Source organism: Netta rufina (genome assembly GCF_964035555.1).
Source record: "Netta rufina genome assembly, chromosome: 16".
NCBI classification, from domain to species: domain Eukaryota; kingdom Metazoa; phylum Chordata; class Aves; order Anseriformes; family Anatidae; genus Netta; species Netta rufina.
In genome coordinates this window covers 14,551,636-14,574,041 of record NC_140140.1, presented here as the reverse complement: position 1 = coordinate 14,574,041, position 22,406 = coordinate 14,551,636, and the positions used below count along the sequence as shown (strand labels likewise).

The 22,406-nt window shown below is 46.8% G+C and overlaps 1 protein-coding gene across 3 annotated transcripts in view; it reads left to right on the top strand.

Moving 5' to 3' along the window:
* Window positions 1-22,406, top strand: part of KCNQ2 (potassium voltage-gated channel subfamily Q member 2) — a gene marked incomplete at both ends in the record, with an annotated part of 60,693 nt that overhangs the window by 32,279 nt on the left and 6,008 nt on the right. Inside the window, 7 exons of one of the 3 annotated variants that reach the window (XM_084296805.1) lie at window positions 2,084-2,152; window positions 4,415-4,444; window positions 9,785-9,838; window positions 16,988-17,211; window positions 17,647-17,755; window positions 18,266-18,397; window positions 20,835-20,942. In XM_084296805.1, coding sequence (XP_084152931.1) covers window positions 2,084-2,152; window positions 4,415-4,444; window positions 9,785-9,838; window positions 16,988-17,211; window positions 17,647-17,755; window positions 18,266-18,397; window positions 20,835-20,942 — 726 coding nt within the window. Of the gene's footprint in view, window positions 1-2,083; window positions 2,153-4,414; window positions 4,449-9,784; window positions 9,839-16,987; window positions 17,212-17,646; window positions 17,756-18,265; window positions 18,398-20,834; window positions 20,943-22,406 lie in introns of all 3 variants that reach the window. The other 2 variants (XM_084296806.1, XM_084296807.1) reach the window with 2 other exon arrangements.

Sequence of the window (22,406 nt, the reverse complement as noted above, 5' to 3'; positions counted from 1 at the left end):
GGGCTAGTGCAAAGAAAGGACCCTTCTGGGGTCCTGAATCCTCCAATATAGCTAAAGGCGTCTTGAGCTCTGAGTTGCATCGAAGCCTTGCATTTGTGATCCCAGCTGGAGAAAGTAGGGCTGGTGTCCTGTGTTCTGCTGTGCATGGACTTCTCTAGGAAACTGACTCCCTGAAGAAAAATAGTTGTGCCCTCTTCATGCACATTGTGCATGATTTTTTGTACCACTTTCTCTCATCTCGGAATGAAGCTGCAAACCCTGCAGTGGGTTTGAATGGAGGTGGCAGCCCAACACTTGCACTGCGCCAGTGCACCAAGGTCAGCTTCTTCCTGGCGTCTTGAGTGAAGAGGATCATTAATTCATCAGATCAGGATGTGCTCTTCTCTGGGTGGAAGTGAACAGAGCCGGACTGGGGAGCTGAGCCAAAATTTTCAGGCCTATTTTTATTCTTTTCTCCATACTTAGGATTGGAAATTTTTCTGATTGCCTCAATTTTGTGAACACCGAAGCTGTTCTGCTGAACAACTGCATTTTGAGTATGTGCCTTGCGCATGCAGAGAAAAGGCTTTTCCAGTTGCTTTTTTCAGTTAGAAGAAAACTGTAAAACTGTGTCTTAATGGCTGGAAAAATGTGGGTATAAATATCCTTGCTTTTATTTTATGGTTAGCAACAGCCCCATTTCTTACAGCACCATAGCCAAGACCAGTCTGCGAGGAGAGTGCAAGCGCTTGCAACCCTTTCCTTCCAGTCCTCAGCTGCAGTTTTGGGGCAGTTTGAGTAGATCCTCCTTGCTTTCATTAAAACCAGTGTGGCTTATTTTCCAGCAGATGCAAGCAGACCTTTTCTGGGGGTTGTGGCCCTTTGGGCTGTCACCCCAGCTGCACAGCACCCCGTCCAGCCTGCATCCCATCCTCCTGCTCGCCTGTCCCAAGCACAACCAGAGGCAACAGCTCTGCTGACTTCACACCCCCTAGGCTAAGTCATGATGTGTTGCATTTCAGCAGTTTGACATTGGCATGCTGGTGGCCCAGAAAGGATCTTGCAGCAAGCCATGGGCTGGGCCCCATAGGCCTCGACCCCAAATGCAAAGTCCCTGAGCAAGCTCTGAAGTCGATGCTGCTCTTCCACACCACGTATAGTGTTCTTCATCCTTCCTCAACACCTCCAGCTCACATCAGTCCCGCCTGGGGCCTGACTGAGGATATTTCAATGCAAAATGTTTATGGAGCGAGCCCCAGGCCTGAAGGCCGCAGCACGCCCTCTGCTCTGCACAGTCAGGCTTCCTCTTCTGAACCAAAGAAAGCAAAGGTGGAAAAGGGAGTTAATTTAGTGGCTTTCAACACAAGATAAGGAAAAGAAAAACAGTGTAGTAACTTGTTTTTATTTTTATTTTTTATTTTTTTAATTTTTCACCAGGATTTCCATTGTCAGTCTCTTTTTAATGAGAAAGAAAAGAAACCCTGCCTTCATCTCAGATCCAGATGGCAATAATATATGATTATGCCTCTTTTTGGGGGCAAAACCTGACACAGACAGCAGGGAACCAGCTAATCTTCACCCAGAGCACACTGCCTTTTCTCCTGGGATGCTCCTGGCCTCAGGTCCCTGTCCCCACTGCCTCCCAGGCTGCTCCCTCTCACCCATCTCCCTGCCCTGAGAGCAGCAGGGTTGAGTTTTCTCATCTGCCCCCAGCACTGGAGCCTCTCTCCACTTGATACACAGCCAAAGCACTGACCTCCAAACAAACCACTGCCCACAGGCAGTAAAACAGCTCCTGCCAAAACACCGCTGTGCTGCTCAGAGACCCTGGCAGCCTCTTTGGGAGGTTAAGAGCCCGGTGCAGCAGACAAGTTTCTCTCTCTCTCTTGCTGTCCCTCTTTCTCTTCCCCACCTCTCCGCTGCAGGGTACTGCTGGAAGCAGCAGGCAAACCCCCTCCAGCCTTCCCCAGCTGTCCCCAGTTGCAGTCGGTGGCACAAAGCTGGTTCTAATTGAAAGGATGGGGCAGCGGGTAAAGCTTCCAAGGTGGGAGGCTCTGAAATCAGCTGTGCCTGAATATTAACCACCTTTCTTCTCTCCCTCTAGACTCATCCCACCTCTGAACCAGCTGGAGCTCCTGAGGAACCTGAAGAGCAAATCGGGACTAACATTCAGGTTAGCAGCAGAGTTAGGAGAGCTTGGAAAGCTCACACTTCACTACCTTTTTTTTTTTATCTCTCTTTTTTTTTTTTTTTTTTTTCCCTCCCCTTTCCTGCCTTTTGCATATTGACAACCTTGAAGATGTGAGAGGTTTTGGCAGCTGATCCCCATGGGTTGTTCAGCGACCTCCTCCCTATCCCTCTTCCATGCTGCACATGCATTTCTTCAGCCTAATTTGTCTCTGGAGTAATGTTACAATGCTTGGCTGAAAATGCAAAGTTGTATTTTCAGAGGTTCAGATCAAGGTAGTGTTCCCAGTTTTCCTCTGACCTTTCTGTTCTTCACCACCCTCAGAGGAGACTCAAGCCCACGACGTGCTAATTCATTCCCTGTTCCCTCCGACCTTTCCTCGCCTCCCCCTGAGAGCAGGCAAGATGTTAGTGGTGAGAAAAAGAAAAGGGACACCCTCGTAGTCTCTTGCCCCAGACCATACAGCATGTCCTGATTTCCTATGGCTTCATAACCAGGTTAAAAAATCACAGATCCCACTGAGTTGGAACACAGCACATTGTGGTGGTGGGTCAAACGAGCAGTGTTGCTGTGAGCATCCTCTGGGAAACCATCCTGGTTTCCAGACCTGCACTGTGAATCCATCAGGCCAAGCCTGACGTTTCCGTGTGGCAGAACAGTCACCATAGCCATGCCCCATGCTCTCTGCTGATCCCACAGCATCTCTGTTGGGGGAATACCAATCAGTGTCAGCCAGAAGCATCACCTCAGTTTTGCTAAATTTGCTGTGGCGAGGTATAAATTACTGCCCCAGAGGGCCAGGCATCCTGCAGCTTAAACAAGTACTCAGGAAGGGTCATTTCTTGTGGTTCAAGCAGGCCAGGGTGCCCTGTTTGGTGAAAGGGGAGCTGCAGACCCCTGGGGACAGAGCAGAGATGCTGGCCTTGCTGCAGCAGGTCTGCTGGGCTGAGACAGGACCTGACCCAGGGCTGCGTGTCCCACCAGGGCACGGAGATCTGGAGGCAAATGGGTCTGATGGCCAAATTTAAAGTGTGAATATCTGAGATAGTGCCTGGGGCCGGGCTTTGAAACTGGACAGAGCAATGAGTAGAGGGCAGGGGGGCGTTTTTTAGTCTCTCCAGGCCGCTGCCTTCAGCACAAGGGACAGGGTTTGGGGTCTGTGCAGATCTCAGGGTCTAAGCTTGGGGTGGAGGCAGGACCAGGGCTTGTACAACATCATGCTGTGAGGCAGTCGAGCTCCTCCTGCCCAGCTCTTCTTGCAGTCCAGTTTGTCCCCACCAGAGACAGTCTGTGCCAGTTGCCAGAGGAAGCAGACTTTTCTCTGCTGAGACACACAATCTGGTCCCTCTCTTCTGGAGTTGCAAGGGCAAAGCTGGTTCAGGGCTGGTTTTTGCAGTTTCCTGCTGTGAAGGTGTGAATAGTTGAAAGCAGAACAAGTTTTCCTCATTGCTGCAGAGAAATGCCACTGAGCTGCCTGGTCAGTGAAATGGATTTTTTTTTTTTTTTTTAGTGTGGCCTTATGTTGGCTTGTGGTGCTATGTCTATCCTTTTGCAGGTGGTGATTTTTCAGGACAATCAAGTGGTTTGGGATCTCAGAAGGAGACTGACTGCAAAAATTATGGCTCCCTACTCCCCCAGCGGTGCCTTTGGCAAAGTATCTGCCAAAGGCTTTGGAGGCAGAAAGGATGCTAGGGGTGCCAGGGCCTTGGGGCCAGGGGTCTGTACCCCTTCCCACCAACACCCCCCCAGTACTATGCATTAGCACCGGGAGCGAAGCTGTGCATCAGCAGGTCTAACATTAGCTCTGTCCTGATGGCCAGGAAGGATAAAGAGATACCCCAGGGTCACAGGAGATGTTCAAATCCTTCCCTACATGCAGAAACCACTCAAGGCCACGCATTTCCAAAGGAAGGGGCCGCTCTCTGAGCCCACAGAAGTCCTCCTGTGCTCACACAAATCACACAGCCGTGAGGTGTCTCAGTCCTGTGTAGGCACAAGGGTGGGTTGGGATCAACTCTTCAGCCCTGTGCATTGTATGTGTCTTCTCTGAGGTTGTGTGAGTCTCCAGTGATCTCCTGTCCAGGCCAGAAACTCCAGGAATTAAGCGCTCCTTTCCCTCTCTTCTGTCCACAACTTTCCACTTAGCTGTATTGTTTGGTATTGTCTTTTCGTTATGTTTTAACAGTGAAGCAGCAACATCTGTTGCCACCTGACACCATGCTAATGTACTATTGCTTCTGTTTAAAGGAAAGAGCAGCAGCCCGAACCATCGCCAAGGTCTGTATCACTGCCAGCACGCCATCCCCATGCATTACCCGTAGATCTCTATGTACGTGTGTGCGTGTGTGTACCATGTCGTGGCGCCATCGAGGGAAGCATTCTAGGTATTGACGTGCTTTTTCTGTGCTGTGGCAGTCCAATGTATCTACGTGTAACGCTGGACCTTAAATCAGATCTTCCTTCCAGTCTGCCTGGGGCTGTGGCTATGAGGATAGCAAGGCTGTAGGGGGAGAGGGACAGCGGTGGGCAGCACGGGGAGAGCTGGCAGACCTTTATCCAGGGCGACAGCAGGGCTCTGGTTTATGCTGCTTTCTTTTCTGTTGCTGCTGGAGTTGTAGCTGAAACAGTTTAAAGCAGGCTCAGGGAGTGGGTGATGCCTCGCCTGTGTCCTCGCCTGGTGTCGTGGGGATGTGGGAGCACAAAGCCATCACCGCCGAGCTGCCAGCTCCTGAATGCCTCTGGCTGCAGGGCACAGAAGGGCTCTCTGACACAGCACCACATTGGGTGGCAGAGACACGCTGCCCTGCACGTCCCTTTGGCCTCCCACCCTGCAGGTGAAGCACAGCCCCTGCCCTGTCTTTGAGTCCACATGCTCAGCTGGGCACCTCTGAGATGTGGCGAGCACCTTCCCAGGGCAGCCACAAATCTGACCTCAGGGAGAGCTTTGGCTATTCACATGTCCCAGGGAAAGCAACGGGTCAGGTGTTTGGGATACTTTTGGGATACTTTTTGTCCTGTTAGAACTATTTAATTCTGGAAGTTTTCCTCTATTTTCCCACTTCTTTCAAGAAGTAATTCTAGGATTGAATCTCCTTTTTTTTTTTTTTTTTTTTTTTTTTTTTTTTCTTAGGAAACAAGACACAAAACTGATGATCTGTGGAGGTCATCTGCTTGGCTTTCAGATTTTCCGTCTCATATCTCAGAACTTAGCTTACAGCTTAAATATTGCAGATATTGCAGACATGTTTTTCAGAAGCATAACTACAACCCGGCATTTTGCAGATGTAACTTTCTGCTGTGCATTTTAGCTTATCTGAGGACAGAAACTGATTTTTTTTTCCTAGCACAAAATCCAACCAAACATGTCTGGGCAGATACAGTGCCAACTAAAGGAAAGAAATTTCATCTTTCCTTCTTTGTTTCCCTCCTTCTTCCCTTCCTTCCCCATCCCCTATTCTTTTTTTTTTCTGTCTTTCATTTGAGCTTTTCTTTGCAAGCAGAACCTCCATAGCACTCCATCCACTCCCTGCCAAGTAAATCAAATCACCAAGATCATGTTTCAACTAGCCAGAATTTTTATTTATTTTTTGTTCTTATTTGGGGTATCTGCTAGCGCAGTGAGAGTGAAGGCAGCCTCCATCCATCTTTATTAAAACAGGGCAGTGCTCTCTGGGAGCAGAGCAAGGCTGAAATCTTGGCCACCTGCCCTTGGCATCAGGAGGGACAGAATTTTAACCCCAGGCCCTGGCTGCTTTACTGCCCCATCTCAGCCAGCATGTACACTGGCTGCATCAAAGGGTAAATCCACGTTCCTCGCAGCCACATGACTGCAGCAAGAAGAAATCTCTCTTCAACCCAATCAGCTCCATAGCTGGAGAAATCTGTGGACGGATGGTCCCTCATAGGGTCACACCAGCCTGCGTCCCTGCAGTCGCAGGCACTGGTCTTACTTCTGTGGGTATTTCCCTTTTTAGCTCTGCCCCATCTCGCAGGGTTCATTTTCAGCACTGAGTACAATAGGTTAGATGGAATATTTCTTCACAGAAGTTGCAGGTTTTTCCTGTTCATTTTCAAAATTGCTTTCTTAATCTTCTGTCGCAGAAAGAAGTAAAAATAACCTTTCACTGCCCTTTTTCAGAGTATTTCTTACTATGTATAGCTTCTTCATCAGGGTAATATCCAAACACTGCTTTTCTGCTCCTGTATTTGTCTCTGGTGACACCGATGGTGCTGTTGCCATCCCTTGTAAGATGCTAAACCTGAATCCAGGAGTGCTTAAGCTGAGGTCTGTGGCTGCCGTATATGTGACCACAGAGGACTTTCCAGATTGTTCAGCTCAGCTGACAGAGCAAAGCCAAAGCTCTTTCCTTCTTGTTTCATTAGGACAACATCTCTTCTACCTGCACCCGCTGCCCTTTTCTTTCTGATAATGTCTCAGACCTCAGGAAGGCATTTTGCACAGATGTCCCTATATAAAGAGGGGCCCCAGGCCAGCTATTTTCCTGAATAAAAGTCTCTGAATCTCTTACAGTCCCACCCACTTTGATTTCCAGCAGCCTCACAGTGATGCTCAGTGTGTCATCCTGACACAAGAAAACTCATTCCCTTTGCCAGCCCACCCGACAGGGTATCACCCAGCCATGGTCTGTTTTATGTGGTGACCTTTTCATGTAGGAAACACCTTGGGTTGAATCATCTCTGCTAGCAGGCCCCAGCACCATGTTGTTACTGCTTTGGCCAGTGAAGGATTTACCACTTTCCATTTCACTGCAGTGGTGAAATGTATATTCTCTCATCTAGGCATAGCTGCATTTTGCTCTGATTGTGCCTATGTGTAGGGAGTGGCTGATTTCCTATATCCACAGCAGACATCCTGCAAAGTCCTTACAGCAAACAGAACAGAAATGGCTTTTCTGCTGTGCTGCTTCTTACTATATTTGAAGTCAGAGCAGAGATGCTGGCCCGGCTCGTGGGAACACACTGTGCAGAACAAGCATTGCCTTGCCTGATTCAGGAGCATCCACAGTGCCCTTCCAGCCCATGGGGTCTTGCTTGTGTGTCAGCAATGATGCTGACCTCTGACTCCAGTGCTGCCATGGCTATGCTGATTTCTGTCGAGGCAGCACTGGGAGAGCTGCTGCCTGGGCTGGGAGGACACCGGGAGGTGATCGGGTTAGCGTAGCGGAAGCTCGGGGTCACCTGGAATGACTCGGGTGGCCTTTGGTTGGGTCTTGGCGTACACTGGGGCAGCCTGTCTGGGAGACAGGTTCTGACCTTTCTCTGTCATCTCTCTTTTGTTTCCCACCGTGAGCTTGTCTGCATCTATCTCTGACCAAGTGCTGGGCAGCCGCGTGCTGACCTGCTCTGGGGGGACAGGAGCTCAGCTCCCATGACGCAGAAAAGATGCTGGCCTTTTGCTACAGACCCCTTCGCCCTTTCTATTTTCCTCCCACTTTTTAAAACTGCTTACAGAAACTCTTCTATTAGCAATCGCTTTGGGCACTGCATCCACCCGGTGCTGTGCATCGGCCGGGAGGAGCAGCCGCCTGCTGCACAAAGTGAGCAATTTGGAGAGGCTGACGGGGTTTTGGTTACTCGTATGCTAATCGGGCTGAAAATTTACTGTGGCATCTTGTCTCTGTTTATTTTGTCTTCTGATTGTAATGTCAAAAAGGCAAACGGATGGTTAGCCAGGGCTACGGAGGCTCCTGTATGAAATGTGTGCTCCAGATGCTCCTTCCCAGATGGTTTGGTACACATCTGAAGGCAGCCACGACCAGATTTGTTCCTCTTGTGTTTTCCAAAATATGACTGGGCAAAAAGCTAAAAATTAACGAACCAGATGATCACAGTAATGCATTCATATCAGAAAAAAAAAAAAAAAAAAAAAAAAAAGAAACATAAGGAGGAACTAGGAAGCTAAAAGTCAGATTACTTTGTCCAGCATGAGTTAAGCTCTAGAGGTAATGAGAGGAACCTCTTTAAAAGGTTGTCCTCAGCTGTGGTTTGTCCTCGACCCTAATGAACCCAGCAAGACCTTGGCTGTTATATTGGGTGAATGCTGGACTGGGCTACTTTGTAATGTGTATGTATATCTGTGCGTATATCTCTCTATATCAGTGTATGTATATGTCTGTCTGAGATACACACGACACTAATCGCTCTGCTCAGGGGTGTGATTAAGGCTTTTGTACGCACTGGAGGATGCCTTTGGTTGGCTCATTGGGCCCCTGCTCCCCCAGCCTGGGGTGGCACCAACCCCTGCTGCCTGTGGGAGCCGGTGTCAACCCTAGGAGCCCGCAGGGCTGTGTTAGCCTGGGTTGGTGTTTGGCCTTTTAACCAATTAAACCGGTGTCAGAGACTCATGCTGGGACTGACAGTAATCTGGAAATAATCAGTTGCCTTTAGGGGAGCGGATTATTTGCACGGAAGGGACTGCATCTTTCTGTAGGGACTGCAGAGGAGGCGGGGAGCCTGGGGAACCCATCCATCCGCCCTGGGCTCTGCATGCTCAATATCTCACCCCATGCCGCGATGCCCGGACCCCAGCTCCAGGACAGCCCCAGTAGTGCCACCAGTCCTGGGGACGTGGGGTCCTGCTCTGAGCACCCAAGGAGTGCCCGGGAAGGGGAGAGTGGCATCGCCTGAGCTTGCACCTAGCACAAAGCAGTAGGAATTTCTACAAATTCCTTCTGTGCATGCCCACGAGCTCTTCCAACTGCTGAATTTGAGCTGAAAACGAGACTGGGTTTTTGTGCCCTTCATCCTTTTCAGTCTGCCTGTGAATTCAGCAGGGAACGCTGGTGGGCAGCTGCGTGCTGGTGCCCGGGGGGGGGTGAATTGGGGCCACCCCATCACCCTGCCGCAGGCAGAGGGCTGCTCCGTGGCCTGGAGAACCCTCATGGGTGGCAATCTCTGGGCAGGGCTCACGGAGCCGTGGTGGGGTGTCCACAAAGCCTGAATCACCCCAAAAGTGTTAGGGGCCATTGGACAAGCACAATGAAAACCAAGCATGTGAACGCTGATGTTCAAATGCCTTCCTGTAAAGGACTGCACCACACTCCATTTTTTTATATGGATTTTTTTTTTTTAATGCCAGGCTTAATGTAATGCTATTACCTTTATGAGTAGTGCAAATAATTCAGAGATTAACTAGCTCACTTGGTGAGATTTTTTTATTTTTTATTTTTTTTTTAAGAATAAATTCAACCATTTCAGGTGTTGCTGGAGAATACAAATTAAATTTTTGTCTCTCCATACTCCAGAAAATTAAAATATGATCTTTTTTATCTATTTAGAGGAAGAAGAACATACTTTTTGTTCCCAATGCAGTTGGAAATTGTCTTCCTGTAGGACTCATTCAATTGTAGATGAACTGATGCCACCAATTCAAAGCAGGATGTGTCATTTCTAATAATGACATTTATTGACCACAGCAAGACAAGTTTCAGACACCACCTTAATTATTTTTTTTTAAAATTTAATGCTCAAGCATAAAAATCCTGTCATGAACGTGGCCCTCAAGTCAGCTGTCTTTTAAACCTAGAGTCAGTAATCAAAAGTTTCCTGTCTGGCATTTGCTTCCAGGTCTAATTTTTACTCTCCCCTCATTTCCAGTAAAAGCAAACCGTGCAGGGAGTCACTTTGCGGATGCTGCTCAGGAAACTCTAGGTACCACGGGAAATGCGTCGCACGGAACTAATCAAAAGCTGCACGGCTCATTCTCCCTCTACCCTGCTACCACCCGTTCTGATCACTTCTCTGCTTAATAGAGGTACTAGATGAGTAAAATAAAAGCGAAAGAGCCTCCCCATTGCCCGCTCAGAAATTAGCGGCGTCCTTGTCTGCTTATCATGCAGAACTCGTTGAATCACAGAGATGAGGATGGGGAGTTTGGTCTGGGCTAGCAAGCCAGTGACTGTTCAGCAACAAAGGAGGCAAGGAAACAAAGTTTAACAAATGATGGAAAATTAAAAAAATAGTAATCTTTTTGTTTTTTTTAAATCAAGACCCCTTCCTCCCCATCGCTCCATCCCTCCTCAGGGTCCAGAGAATCCTTGCAAATTGAATTGCACTGCACAGCGATACGAAGTTAGTAGCACGAGAAATGCCAGCTTCCCCCTCCACTCAATCGCCATCCCTTTGGCTCTCTGAACACTGCAAATTGACCTTTCCTAGTCGTGTGGCCTTTAGAAGCCACGGCTTGCCTATCTAGCACCTCTACTACGCAGCTAGAGAAGGACTAATCTTAGCCTGTCCCACCAGACGTAGGGGATACGGGTTCTCCTTAGCCTTGACATTGGCCTTGTGAATGGGTCTGTTTCTAGATCCAGTGGGGAACAGACAGCTAGAGCAGAACGTTTTGTACCAGCCGCGTTTTCATCTTTTCCATCAAGTCGACAATTGCTAGGTGGCTTCAGAGAATTCCCAGGGAGCATCCCTTAGCGCACCCATCTGATCACCACGAGGGCACACAGATACATGTGTTATTTTCCTTGTGTATAAAGATATCTACTTTCGTGCCTGCACTGGAAGAATCTTCCCCTGCCCCAGACATTGCTTTTCGGCAGCAGACATGCACCTTCTTGAACTACCAATGCCCAGAGTTTGCATGCTTTGAATGCTGGCAGGTGAACCCCATCAGCTCTTCCCCCCAGGCCAGGCAGGTGAAAGCCCAGGAGGGGCAGGGCACTGAGTGATGCAGCATGTTTGTGAAACTGGATTTTTGCATGCTCTTTCTTGGAGTCCATTTTAATTCTCAAAATCACCAGTCTCTGTCTCCGTCAGAAAGCCGATAAACTACAGTTATATTAAAAAAATAATAATAAAAAAAAATATGTATCTCTGATTTTCTCCATTAATTGTTCCAACTTATATCTTTTCCTTCCTTGCTATTTTTTTTTTCCCTTGCTGGTTACTTTTATTACGTGTCAGACTAGAGGCTAAGGCTCATATCTGAGACTTGTGTGTACCAGAAGCTCAGAAGTAGCGTGGTAAATCCCATCTCTGAGTGGGTAACAAAGAGTCAGGGGGCATGACCTAGATTTTATGACAGCAGTTCTTGTTTGATAGTCATGATGGCAGGTTTCTGACAGGAAATTCTACTGTACCTGGATAAATAGCCTGAATCTTTGAGTTAGCCTCTTGCTAGGTGTTTTGATGGTACTTTAGCACTCCTTGAAATTCATCCTTGAAAGGACTGGTTTAAATATTGGGTAATTATCAGTTGCATGGACAACATTTCAATACATTTCCAAAAAGCAAAGGTTTGTTTAGTAGCCTAGTTGGAAAGTTTATCATACGTTCTGTAGTGTTTCCATTTGCCAGGTGAGGTTGTTTTATCCTTGGAGGATGAAATGTAATGCGGGCAGGGACTCCTCCCAGAGAAAGGCTCCTTTCATTGCTTAGCACTGAGGTTGGTTTGGGCAGAGTTTAAGACAAGCAGTGATGTTTGTAATGCTCTCCTCTCACCTGTCCGTGTCCAGTTCTGTTTTCTGGAAAATCAGCCACTCTGATCTTAATGTCTTCCTTGCATGTCTTTCTAGGCATGAATTTTTAATTGGTAAAGCCAGTATATTTTTCCTATGTTCTACTGAATTCCTTCCTGCTGTGGTCCTCATTTCATCTCCTCCATCTTGAGTTCTGTGAGGGAAAGGGAGGATGAAACAAATTATTATCTCAAGATCTTCTTAATCCATTGGACCTTGCAAAGGGGGATTATGGAGTGTGCTTCATGCTACAAAGGAGTCTTTAATTTTAGAGTAGCTACAAGGGCATCTTTGTTACTTGCATCGTGAATATAGTGTTGTACACACTGTGCGTTAGTAAAACTGTAGGTCAACCCTAGAAGGACATAAAAATAATTGAAATATCTGGATTTCCTGGACCCCTGGGCTACCTGCCTGCAGTCAGCCACTGCACAGACTCTTAGGGGCAGATGCCAGCACATCAATGCATCTAAGGCTGAATGCTAAGGAGCCTTCATCTAGGATGCATATAATGAAATCACAGTGAACAACGAGACAATCATTGAAAACTCATTGTAGGTAAATTAATAGAGAACTTTTTAGGAGCCATGGTTTCGTAATGTACTAAACCAATGATCTCTGGTCAATAAACACAATAATGCGTGCATTTTTTAGACACCAGTGTAACTATACCAAGCCAGATTAGTAAGTCTATCATGTTCTGCTTTGTAAGAGACTTTTGAACCTGATAGCAGGAGGAAATGGCACACAGAGCAGCTTAGGCAAGGTGTTTGCAGAGCCCTTGACTGGCCTGCAGGTCTGGGTGCAGCATTTCTTAAAGTCTTGTTCAAGAAATAATCATCCAAGCTTGAAGACTTAATCTAGCTGTTTTTCTATGCTCCGGTTGAGCTGGCAAATAGCTAACGGCTGCTGGAAGATGCAGGACATGTGCAGTGTGGGTTTTGACAGTGCCCAACATCAGTTTGGGAAAATAAAAACAAAAAAACAAACAAAAAAAACTCTTTGTGTTAGGAAGAGCGGGATGAGAACATAACAGAGATGCTGCAAAATACCAAAGACCAGCATTAATGATGTGTTTGGATCTGGTGTCCCTTTGCTTGCCCAAGGCCCCTCATTTTTCCAGACTTAGGTGGTGGCTTCAGGGACAGTGCCAGTCTTTCCAGTTGTGATTTCAGTGACCTCCTTCAACCCAAGCCTAACACCACAGTTGTGAGGAAGAGAAGAGGATTACCCACCAGGACATTGATCATTGGCTGAATTTTCTTTTTGTTTTTCTTATGCCCAGGTTGTTCTGCTTCTAGCAACTACATTTGCAGGGCTGAGTTCACCTTCTCAATGGCTTTTCTGAAATCACTGGAGGTAAATCAGGCTTGAGCCTGGTCCTCTGGTGATTTCTGCTCTAGCCATGGTGAGCCTTGCACACACAGACATACTTTCCTTGCCTTAATGTCCCCAGTAATTGCTTTCTGCCCAGTGATTCATAAAGGCTATCATTCACTCCTGGCTCTCCTGCCTGGTTTTAACAAGCTGTTCTCGTGCGCCATGAGCTCAGCACAAGCTCCGGATGGAATAACAGCCTCATTTCCCAGCAAGAGATAACCTGCTTCTCCTGGCCATAGCTTTTCAGAAGAAATACTTTTAACTGGCTGAGGTGGATCTGAGCCATGAAAGCCTAACTCAGTTTGGCCTACAAAATGAAAGAAGAGAATGAAGCAATTGCTCAAGCGTAGTTTGAAATCAATGGCAAGAAGTTACAGGTGATTATTTTCATTGATCCAAAATTTCTGCTAATATTATAGTCCATATTTTAAAAAGTGCTGGTTTAATACCATGGAGGACTATGGAATGAACCCCTGTACCAGAGGGGTTCAGACAAGAGCTCAAGCCCCCGGCATCCTAAGGAGGCTGGGTGGCAGCTCATTTAAAGGTTAATTTTCATGCATTTTCCTGCTGAGTGCTGGGCCACTAAAGCAGTGAGCAGCCTTCTGTCAACTGCTGGGGATAGGGATCAGTCCTTACATGCTCCTCCCTTGGGGGCTCTCGGTTTTCTGCCTGGCCACAGGAAAAAAAAAAAAAAAAAAAAAATGTCAATTCAGCTTCTTGCATCCTTTGTAAATTCAAGCCAAGATTTGAAAGTCTTGTGAACCTTCCCTGAAGTCAGACCGGAAACATTTATAATAGCTGCCAACTTAAAGTAGTTACAAAGATCCAGGAAGTAAAGCACATCCTATTACGCTGCTACGGGTTCCCATAATCTCTGATTACAAAGCCAGCATTTATTTTCCCTTCCCTTCCCCCTGGAACAAGCAAGGTGCGTGCGGTGTGCCCACGCTGCTCTCACCATCATGACTGCAAGCTTTGATTCGTGTTGTGTGTGGCTGGATTACCGCTCTCCTCGTGTTCATGTCACCCACACGTATGATGTCCACTGAACCCAAGTCCATTTACCATTGAGTGACACCTAAACCACTTCTCTGGCACGCTCTGTGTCACTTTGCATGACTTTCTGGTTAAACGAGAACATGATCTTGGATTAGCTGACAACACACATCTCCCTGTATGTATTTGTTTCTTTTGGACTCTTGCCCGCCAGCTCCTGCAGACCCCAGCAGCATCCCCCTCTGCAGGGATTGGGCTTGCATGTGAATTCCAGGTGTCATTTCCAGTGAGAGAATTGCATGGCAGAAGGAAAACTTCAGTGAATTGTTCATATTGTCTTATGTTGTCTTTGTTGAAACAACAAAGTTCCATCAGGTGTTGGGTTTTTGTCTGAGGAGTGAGTGCTCAGCAACAAAACCCACCCAGACCCTAATTGTTCATCAGATTTCTACGAGAATTTTTAAAATATAAAAGTATTGCACCTCGTGCTATCAGGCTTGAAACCCTTCCCTCAGATTCCTCCCTGAGCTCAATGCTTTCTTTTTGGCCTTTTGTGGGTCTTGCAGTCATCTGCAGCACGTTTACTGTGGAAATGGAAAGGACCCCAAAGCAAAGGCCCTGCTTTACTCAGTGATAGGCAACTGGGTTCGTGTTGAAATTGGTGATGGGAGCAACAGGGATGAGGCACAAAGAGATTGTTTTGAATTCTGAATGTTCATGTTTTGCAGATTTTTTTTTTTTTTTTGTAAAAGTTATTTAAAAAAGGCTGGATAGTTCAGTGCATTAATGCTACTGAAATGCAGTAGATTCCAGAATATTATTATTATTTTTTTAAAATTAACTGAAATCATGAAAAAAAATCCAAATGGCTTACTTAGGATGAAATGACAAATAAAATCTCAATCTGGCTTCTCACCCAGGAAACGCAGAGAAAGAATTGCTTTTCAACATTTGGTTGCTGTGTAAGGTGCTGTTGGTAGCATCAGGGCCCAAAGCTTACATCCAGAAAGGTATTTGGGCACATGCCTGCTCCTGGATTCCTGTACGGATTTGTGCCTCCCGTCTGATTTTCAGCTGTGCTGAATGTCTGCTGGCCCCTGGCTTTCAGATGCACTTTGCAGGTGGCCACTGTGCTGGAAATTAAATCTCCAGCACCTCTCTCTGCAGTTTCACTGAATTAAAAATGCATCATTAATTGGATGCATTTTTCTACTTTTCCCTTTCTACTCGAAACTTGATCACGAGCAGATTTTATTTGCATCCTTCGGCCTGCAGTTGTTGCCCAGCCAATGCTCAGAGGCAGCCCTGTCCTGCACTGGGCAATGCCAGCAAATGCTGCCTAAGCACCTTGCTGCCCGTGTAAATGTTCAGTGTCTCACAGTGTGAAGTGACTTTGTAAAAATAGCACCTTCTTACTCAACAAATCTGCCCCCCGTGTGTCTTCAAGTCACGCCTTCTTCCTCTCCTGACAAAAACAAATGTCTGGTGCTGTCAGCGCAGCTGATGCAGCTGGGAGAAGGGAGCTGCAGTTTGCTTTGCTTCAAACAGCAGCAGCAAAGTTCTGGTTGAGGAACCTCGTGCTGGGTTTGAAGGCAAAGGAGGAGCGTTTGCTTCTGAGTTTTAAGGTGGCATTGCCGAGAGACAGAAAAAAAACAGGCCTTTGGTTGGTGACCCGGAAAGCCGACATGGAAATCAAAATTCCAGCAGTGTTGTGCCTGCAAACTGAGGCAGAGCATGTGCAGCAGCAGGATAAGAGGCTGCTGCAATGGTGCAGGGTATTGGAAATTAAATCCTTGGGTTTGCTCCATTTTGAGTCGCCTGTTTACAAAACCTTAGCTCCACGCACAAGTGCCTTGCACTGGTTGTCAAACCTTTATTCGTAGATTTTAATAATTAATTGCTATTCAGAGAATATCAAATTATCCGGAACCCTTTGCAGTTGGGTTCCCCCGGGGCTGTCTCTCAGAAGGTGGCCCTTTCCTAAAGATTCATACTAGCTTTTTGGTTTGCAATTTTGGTGTGAAAATTTGTCATCGTCATTCAGATGAAAGTTTTTATTTACAAATTTCAGAATTTGGAAAATAATTAAAGCTGGCTCAGCTGACGGTTTCTCAGTGACCTTCTTTTCAAACCATTATTACGCATTAGTAAGGAAATTGGATTCGAATAGAAAAACATCAATAAATTGCCATATTTTGAAGCTGTAAAATTCTGCTTTGCATATTTATGGAGCCTGTAGCCGACCTGCAGCTAGGTGGTAGTTGGCTTTGAGATGGAATCTTTATAGGATACAAAGGAGTTGTGCATTTAAGTGTTCATATTTAAGTATTTAAATATATGACTCGAAAAATGCTCTTTGGAAGATCTAAAAGGGGCAGATCATATTTTAGGAGGGCGGAAGGACAAGGGCAAATGAAGGGGGAAGGACAGGTTTGAGCACCAGAAATAAAGTATTTCCAAGTAAAGTTAAATATTTAAGGTAAAGGCTTTTTTATTGGTATTTTCTTATCAGATGTAGGGTTTTGGAAGGCAGTTGTGAAAGAAAAGCTTCCGTGCTCATGATCGGAGCCGATCAGTGATTTAAGGACTCATAACCTCATCGTTTAACGTCATTCTGTCCCGCCAGCCCTGGCATCCCACGAGGGGCTTCTGTTCAAGTCCTCATTATTTTTTCTCTCTTAATAATCATTCCCATTTCACTCATTATAGCGGAAACATTTCTACAACGCTTAAAAAAAAAATATATATATATATATATATCTTAAAAAAAAAAAAAAAAAAAAGAAAAAAAAAGAAAAGAAAGAAAGAAAAGCCAACAGCAAAGCTACATCTCACTGCTGCTTGGAAGTGCTCTTGGTTTCTAATGGCTGGTGGGGAAGGACTGCGTGGTTTCCAGAATGACTCCTCCTGCTGTCTCCTTTTTGTCTTTGTTTCAACGTGTTTCTCTGAACAGTCAGAAGGTCAGTTTGAAAGATCGTGTCTTCTCCAGTCCCCGCGGTGCTGGCACCAAAGGGAAAGGCTCTCCACAGGCTCAGGGCATCCGGAGGTCCCCCAGCGCTGACCAGAGCATCGAGGACAGCCCGAGCAAGGTGCCCAAGAGCTGGAGTTTCGGAGACCGCAGCCGAGCCCGGCAAGCTTTCCGCATCAAGGGAGCTGCATCACGGCAAAACTCAGAAGGTGGGGGCTTGGGAAAGTGTGGGTTTGGGGTCCTGTGGGACCTTAAAACCCATGGGTAACACTGACATTCTTTTCACCATCTAGGAAGGGCAGAGCTGCAACCTGGGGGTGCTTAAATAAGTCTGTGACCCCTTCCAGCCCTTTAGCCAGGGTACAGGATTATAGTGAGAGAGGAAACCCCTTGCTGACATCCATGGTAATTTCATATTTATATAGGGCTGAAGAAGGAGGAAGGGTCAAGCAACTAGAGGTGGATGGGTCCTGCATTGCTGGATGTCACCTTAGCGTGGCTGGGGATGCTCTCACTGGGATGCTCAGCAAAGAGCTCTCAGTGCTTCCCCCAGGGTTGCTGTTTGCGACCTGGTTTCCCCTTCCTTGCCTGGCGTGGGGGAATAGTAACACGCTGTCTTTTATTCCTACTTTTCCCCAACCCAGAAGCAAGCCTCCCTGGAGAAGATATTCCTGACGAGAACAAAAGCTGCAACTGTGAGTTTGTGACCGAAGATTTAACGCCGGGACTGAAAGTCAGCATCAGGGCAGTGTGGTAAGAGAGGGAGAAAATGGTCCAGAAAAAGATATGATAGGAAAAGAAAAAGAAATGTAAAGTCCATGCAGAGATGGCAAATGCTGAAATGCCTGTGCTGCAGGCTGTTTTTCCCCTGGGGGGCCTGCCCTCCTTTACAGAAAATTCTGCCAGAAAGGGCAGTTTTTGCTGAGGGAAGGAATAAATGCAGAAACAGGAAAATCCCCTGCAGGGATGCATCCAAGCGATCATTCTCACTAGCTCTGAGATTTAATGCTGACATTTATAAAAGTGGCACAGAGAGGAGACCTGCACAGCTGATAGTCTGGAGGGCATCGGTGTCCCCTGGCGCAGACAGGACTTCAGCTACGAGCCCCATCCCCTCTCCTCTTGCTTCATCCTCCCCCAAGCTCGCAGGGCTGGGATTCATTCCAGTTTCCCTCACCTCCCTGCATGTTTTTTATTTCCCACTGCACAGGCCAGGCTCCAGCCCAGGGACTTGATTTCCCCTTTTTTCTCCCTCTCCTGCAGCATTATGCGATTCCTCGTCTCCAAGCGCAAGTTTAAGGAGAGCCTTCGGCCCTACGACGTGATGGACGTCATCGAGCAGTACTCGGCCGGTCACCTGGACATGCTCTCCCGGATTAAAAACCTTCAGTCCAGGCAAGAGACCCCTCTGCTTGCTTCACTTTTTCCCTGCTTTTTTGTTCACCGCGGGGATGTTGCCATGGGAGAGACACTTTCCTTTGCAGCTAAAACTGAATTATTTTCTTCCTAAGAGGGAGCCTAGAGGAAACATCGCTGCTCGTGGCTGAGACCCGTGGGGATGAGCAGGACAGGGAGAGCACACAGAGCCAGTACTGGGGTTATACCAATAAAATTTCCTTGTTGCCCACCCCAGGACAGCCCTGATAGCTCGTAGCAAGGTTTCTCCCTCTTCTAAAACCCACAGCATTTACAGCTCATCCCCCTGCAGGCTTTACTTTAGGAGTTTCATCCAACCACCGCTCCCATGGCCCTGATGTCCTGTGTTGAGGACCAAACCCCAGGCCCCAGCACCCCGAGCTGTGTCAGCTCAGCAGAAGGAGCCCCGGCTCTGCTGAGCACAAGGACACCCAGAACAGGAGGCAGGGCTTGGCCTCGGGCTGTCTGTGATCAAAATAGTTCACCATTTACTTTTACACTTGGATAACAAAAGTATTTCCCTTGATGGCTGCAGCAGCCAAGCTTCCCCTGGAAGTTGTTGGGGAGGTTTTCCTTTAATTCGCAGCCCATTTAGGTCCTTGAAAATGTGCAAAAAATAAATGTTTTTAGGTATGCAAATGTGTACCCCAAGAATTGGATATTTGTCATATGTAAAAGAGGAATCTTTCTTCTCCTCCTAGTCTCTCAGAGACCATTTTAATGTTGCTGCTTCCAATGTTCAGGCAGTGGAGGCAACTTTCTCAGTGTTGCTGCACACCATGCATGCATTTCCCATTGCCAGCTCTGTTGCCAGAAGGTAAATTCTCCCTTGTGATGCAGACTAAAATATCCTGGAGAATTTCCTCTCTTTGAGCCTCTCACCCTCATTCAGTACAGATTGAACGATTTATGGATCTGCGATGTGCAGCTGAATCTGGAGGGGGAAGAGGAGGAGGAAGGGATTGATATTCCTCATTTTAACAAGCTGCAGCCTGAAGCCTCCAGGCAGCCTCTGCAGCTGGGGGCGAGCTGTTTGGGTTGGCATCTCCACTGGCTCCAGGGGGTCCCCGGAGTTCTCAGCCCCCCAGGATGGTGCAGCCGACTGCCAGCTGGCCTTTACAGGTTCCTATTGACCCTTTGAGGTGGTGTGCTGCATAGACAAGGTGGTTTGGTCAGTTGTTTTTTTGGGGGGGAGGTTGGAGTAAGGAATTGAAGCTTTCGCAAGACCAAACTGAATTGTCCCCTTAGCTGCACCAGTGGGATTGTGAGGCAGAAGTCCCAGGGAGAGGACGAGGCAGGGACAGCCACCCACCCCATTGCAGGGATGTCAGGAGGACCAGGAGATGTTTGAAAGCCACGTGTTAAGGACTTGGATTTGAGATCTGGGGCTAGTGGGTAGCTTCAGTGGTCTCCCTGTACCCCCCCAAGCAAGAGATCAGTGATGGTAACAGGACCAGAGCCCCTTGGGCTGACCTTTTGAAGCCTGCATCGTGGCAGCGAGATGAGCACAGATCCCCTGGCTGCTCATCAACCCAATATAACGGGAAAAGGCCCCCCTGTAGGAGAGGTGTGTGCCTGGGGTGCCCGTGGCCAGCACTGGGGCAGGACCAGCTGGTGATAAAGTGTGGTGTGCCCATCTAGTGGAGCCCAGGGAGGCTCTCAGGGGCCAGCTCAGAGGAGAACATATATTTTTACTCCCTTTCATCAACCAAAGCGCTGTGCTCTCCCTGCCTGCTCAGCTCTGTGGGGCCAGCTGGGACCTCCCGCAGCCGGGGCTGCGGAGTAAAGCTGCAGCCGAGCAAATTTCTGGCGTGTTGGTGTGCACTTTCCTCTAACCATGAATGCCTCTGTCACCGTGGTGTGTCTGTAACGTGCTCTTTTCAGTGTTGTGTTCACACCGTCTCGTGCCTCATCCTGACACCTTGCCAGCCACGGATGTCTCCCATTCATTGAGTTGCACGGTCCCACAGCGTGTCTCGCCGACCCCAACGGCTCGTGCATTTCTGAACGAGCTGAGGATGTGTTATCTAGCGGTGTAACTGAAAGGAGAATGAGTATTTGTTGTTTCTTGTCCAACCATCTCAATGGGATATTGCTGCAAATATATTCCAGAGGGTAAAGCATGTTACCTATAATATCTGGGATGCGGGGGGTGTCCTAATCAGCAGTGATGTTTCCGCGGTGCCAAAAATCTCCAAATCTTACCCCGGGGTGGGTAAGATTCTGGCTTTCACCGACGACAAGTGGTAGGAAAGAAATCTCTGTTTCCAGCGGAATATATTTTCAATTTCTCTCTTTCTCTCTCTGTCGTTCTGTTTTTCAGTTGTTTCTTTCTGCAACTTTCTGACCAACTTTTCTCTACATGTTGCTTCATTATGCATTTTGCTGGTGTCTTTTTTCTTATTTACTTTGCCAGGATAGATATGATTGTGGGTCCCCCGCCCCCTTCAACTCCCCGGCATAAGAAGTATCCAACCAAAGGACCCATGTATTCTTCCAAAGAATCTCCCCAATACTCGCCTAGGTTAGGATTCACAAAAATGCCGCTTTCTCTGGATTTTTCATTTGCTTAATGTCAAACCCCTTTCATGCCAGTTATATGACGGCATTTATCACTTCGCAGCTTGCTAAATCGTGACTCAGAAGGGCTCGCTACTCTGGGTGTGCTCCGATTTACTTTCAGTAATGAGCTTTCACACCAGGCAAGCCAAAGGAAAAAAAAAAAGGGACATCTATACCGTCATTAATAACCATCAGTTTCTTCAGCTAGCATATTTCCAGTCTTCTTCTAGGTGCTGGTGAAATTTATCTTTAAAATCTCATAGTGTATCAGACTATCTTCAAATAGAAAAAGCGGAACATTTACCCAGAAAGCCAATAGAAACGAGACCATCTACTTTTCAAAAGAACAAATGCCCTACACGCAAGTGAAGGAGGCTCTGCTTGCAGTTCTTTGGACTGTGAAATGAGTTAATCTCGGTGGGCAAAGTAAGAATGAAGTGTTTCATGCCTGAGAAATGCAGTGGTCTCATTTTGCTGATGCACCTCTAGTGACCACGGAGGTAAAAACCCTTAAAAAGTTACCACCACGAGACTCACGTTCAGAAAAAGGTCCCAGTTTTACATGTAAAAAGAAAAGGAGTCCAACAAAGCCCTCAGCCATTCAGTGAGATTTTCTTATTGCCCTTATTAAGTTCTCATTTTAGATAAAACCGTGCCCAAAGCTGATACCAAAGCTGAGCCACCCCTTTTGAGGCATTCTCAGGTCTGGGCAGCAGAGAGCTGAGCAGCATTTTCACCGTGTATCGAGACCACTGGATCACAGGGCAGGTGTAAATACTTGCTGAAAGTTATTTTCTGTATACACATAGGAGGTGATTTTAAATGCAGCAAGCTTAGCCTCAGCGATGTTTTTTTTCTTCTAAATATACTTGCCCTCCCTAACAGCTAATACATGACAAATCTCTTGATTTTTATTTAAGCGGCTCTGACTAATCTTCACTAGAGGAATGTGAGTAAAAGGAATATTGAAAGCTTACCTTTCCCACTCAGCCAGCTCAAAGATTAAATAAAATAAGTAGAGAATTTTCCAGAAGCCCCAAGCTTCAGGCTTGGGAAAAAGATGCTTTCAGAAAAACATTTTTTCAATCTCCTTCCCCCAAATGATGATGCCTCAAACAGGTCTTTAAAATGAAATAAATTTCTTACGTGTAGCAATATTTAGAAATTAAAATTAAAATACAGATTCAGATGGATTATTATTTTTTTTATTTACTTATAAGGTTAGGTGTGCATAAGCCTTCAGCAGAGTTAAGGTTTCCATGTGAAACCTAGTGCCTTGCACACAGAAAAGGTGATGGATGGATACTAGGGGAGGAGATCCAAAATGTCCCAAGCTGAGATATTTATTTTTATTCACTCCAAGCCTGTTGCTTTATCAGCTTAATGTTAATGACTTTCTCCCCCTCTCCTTTATTTTTACAGTTTC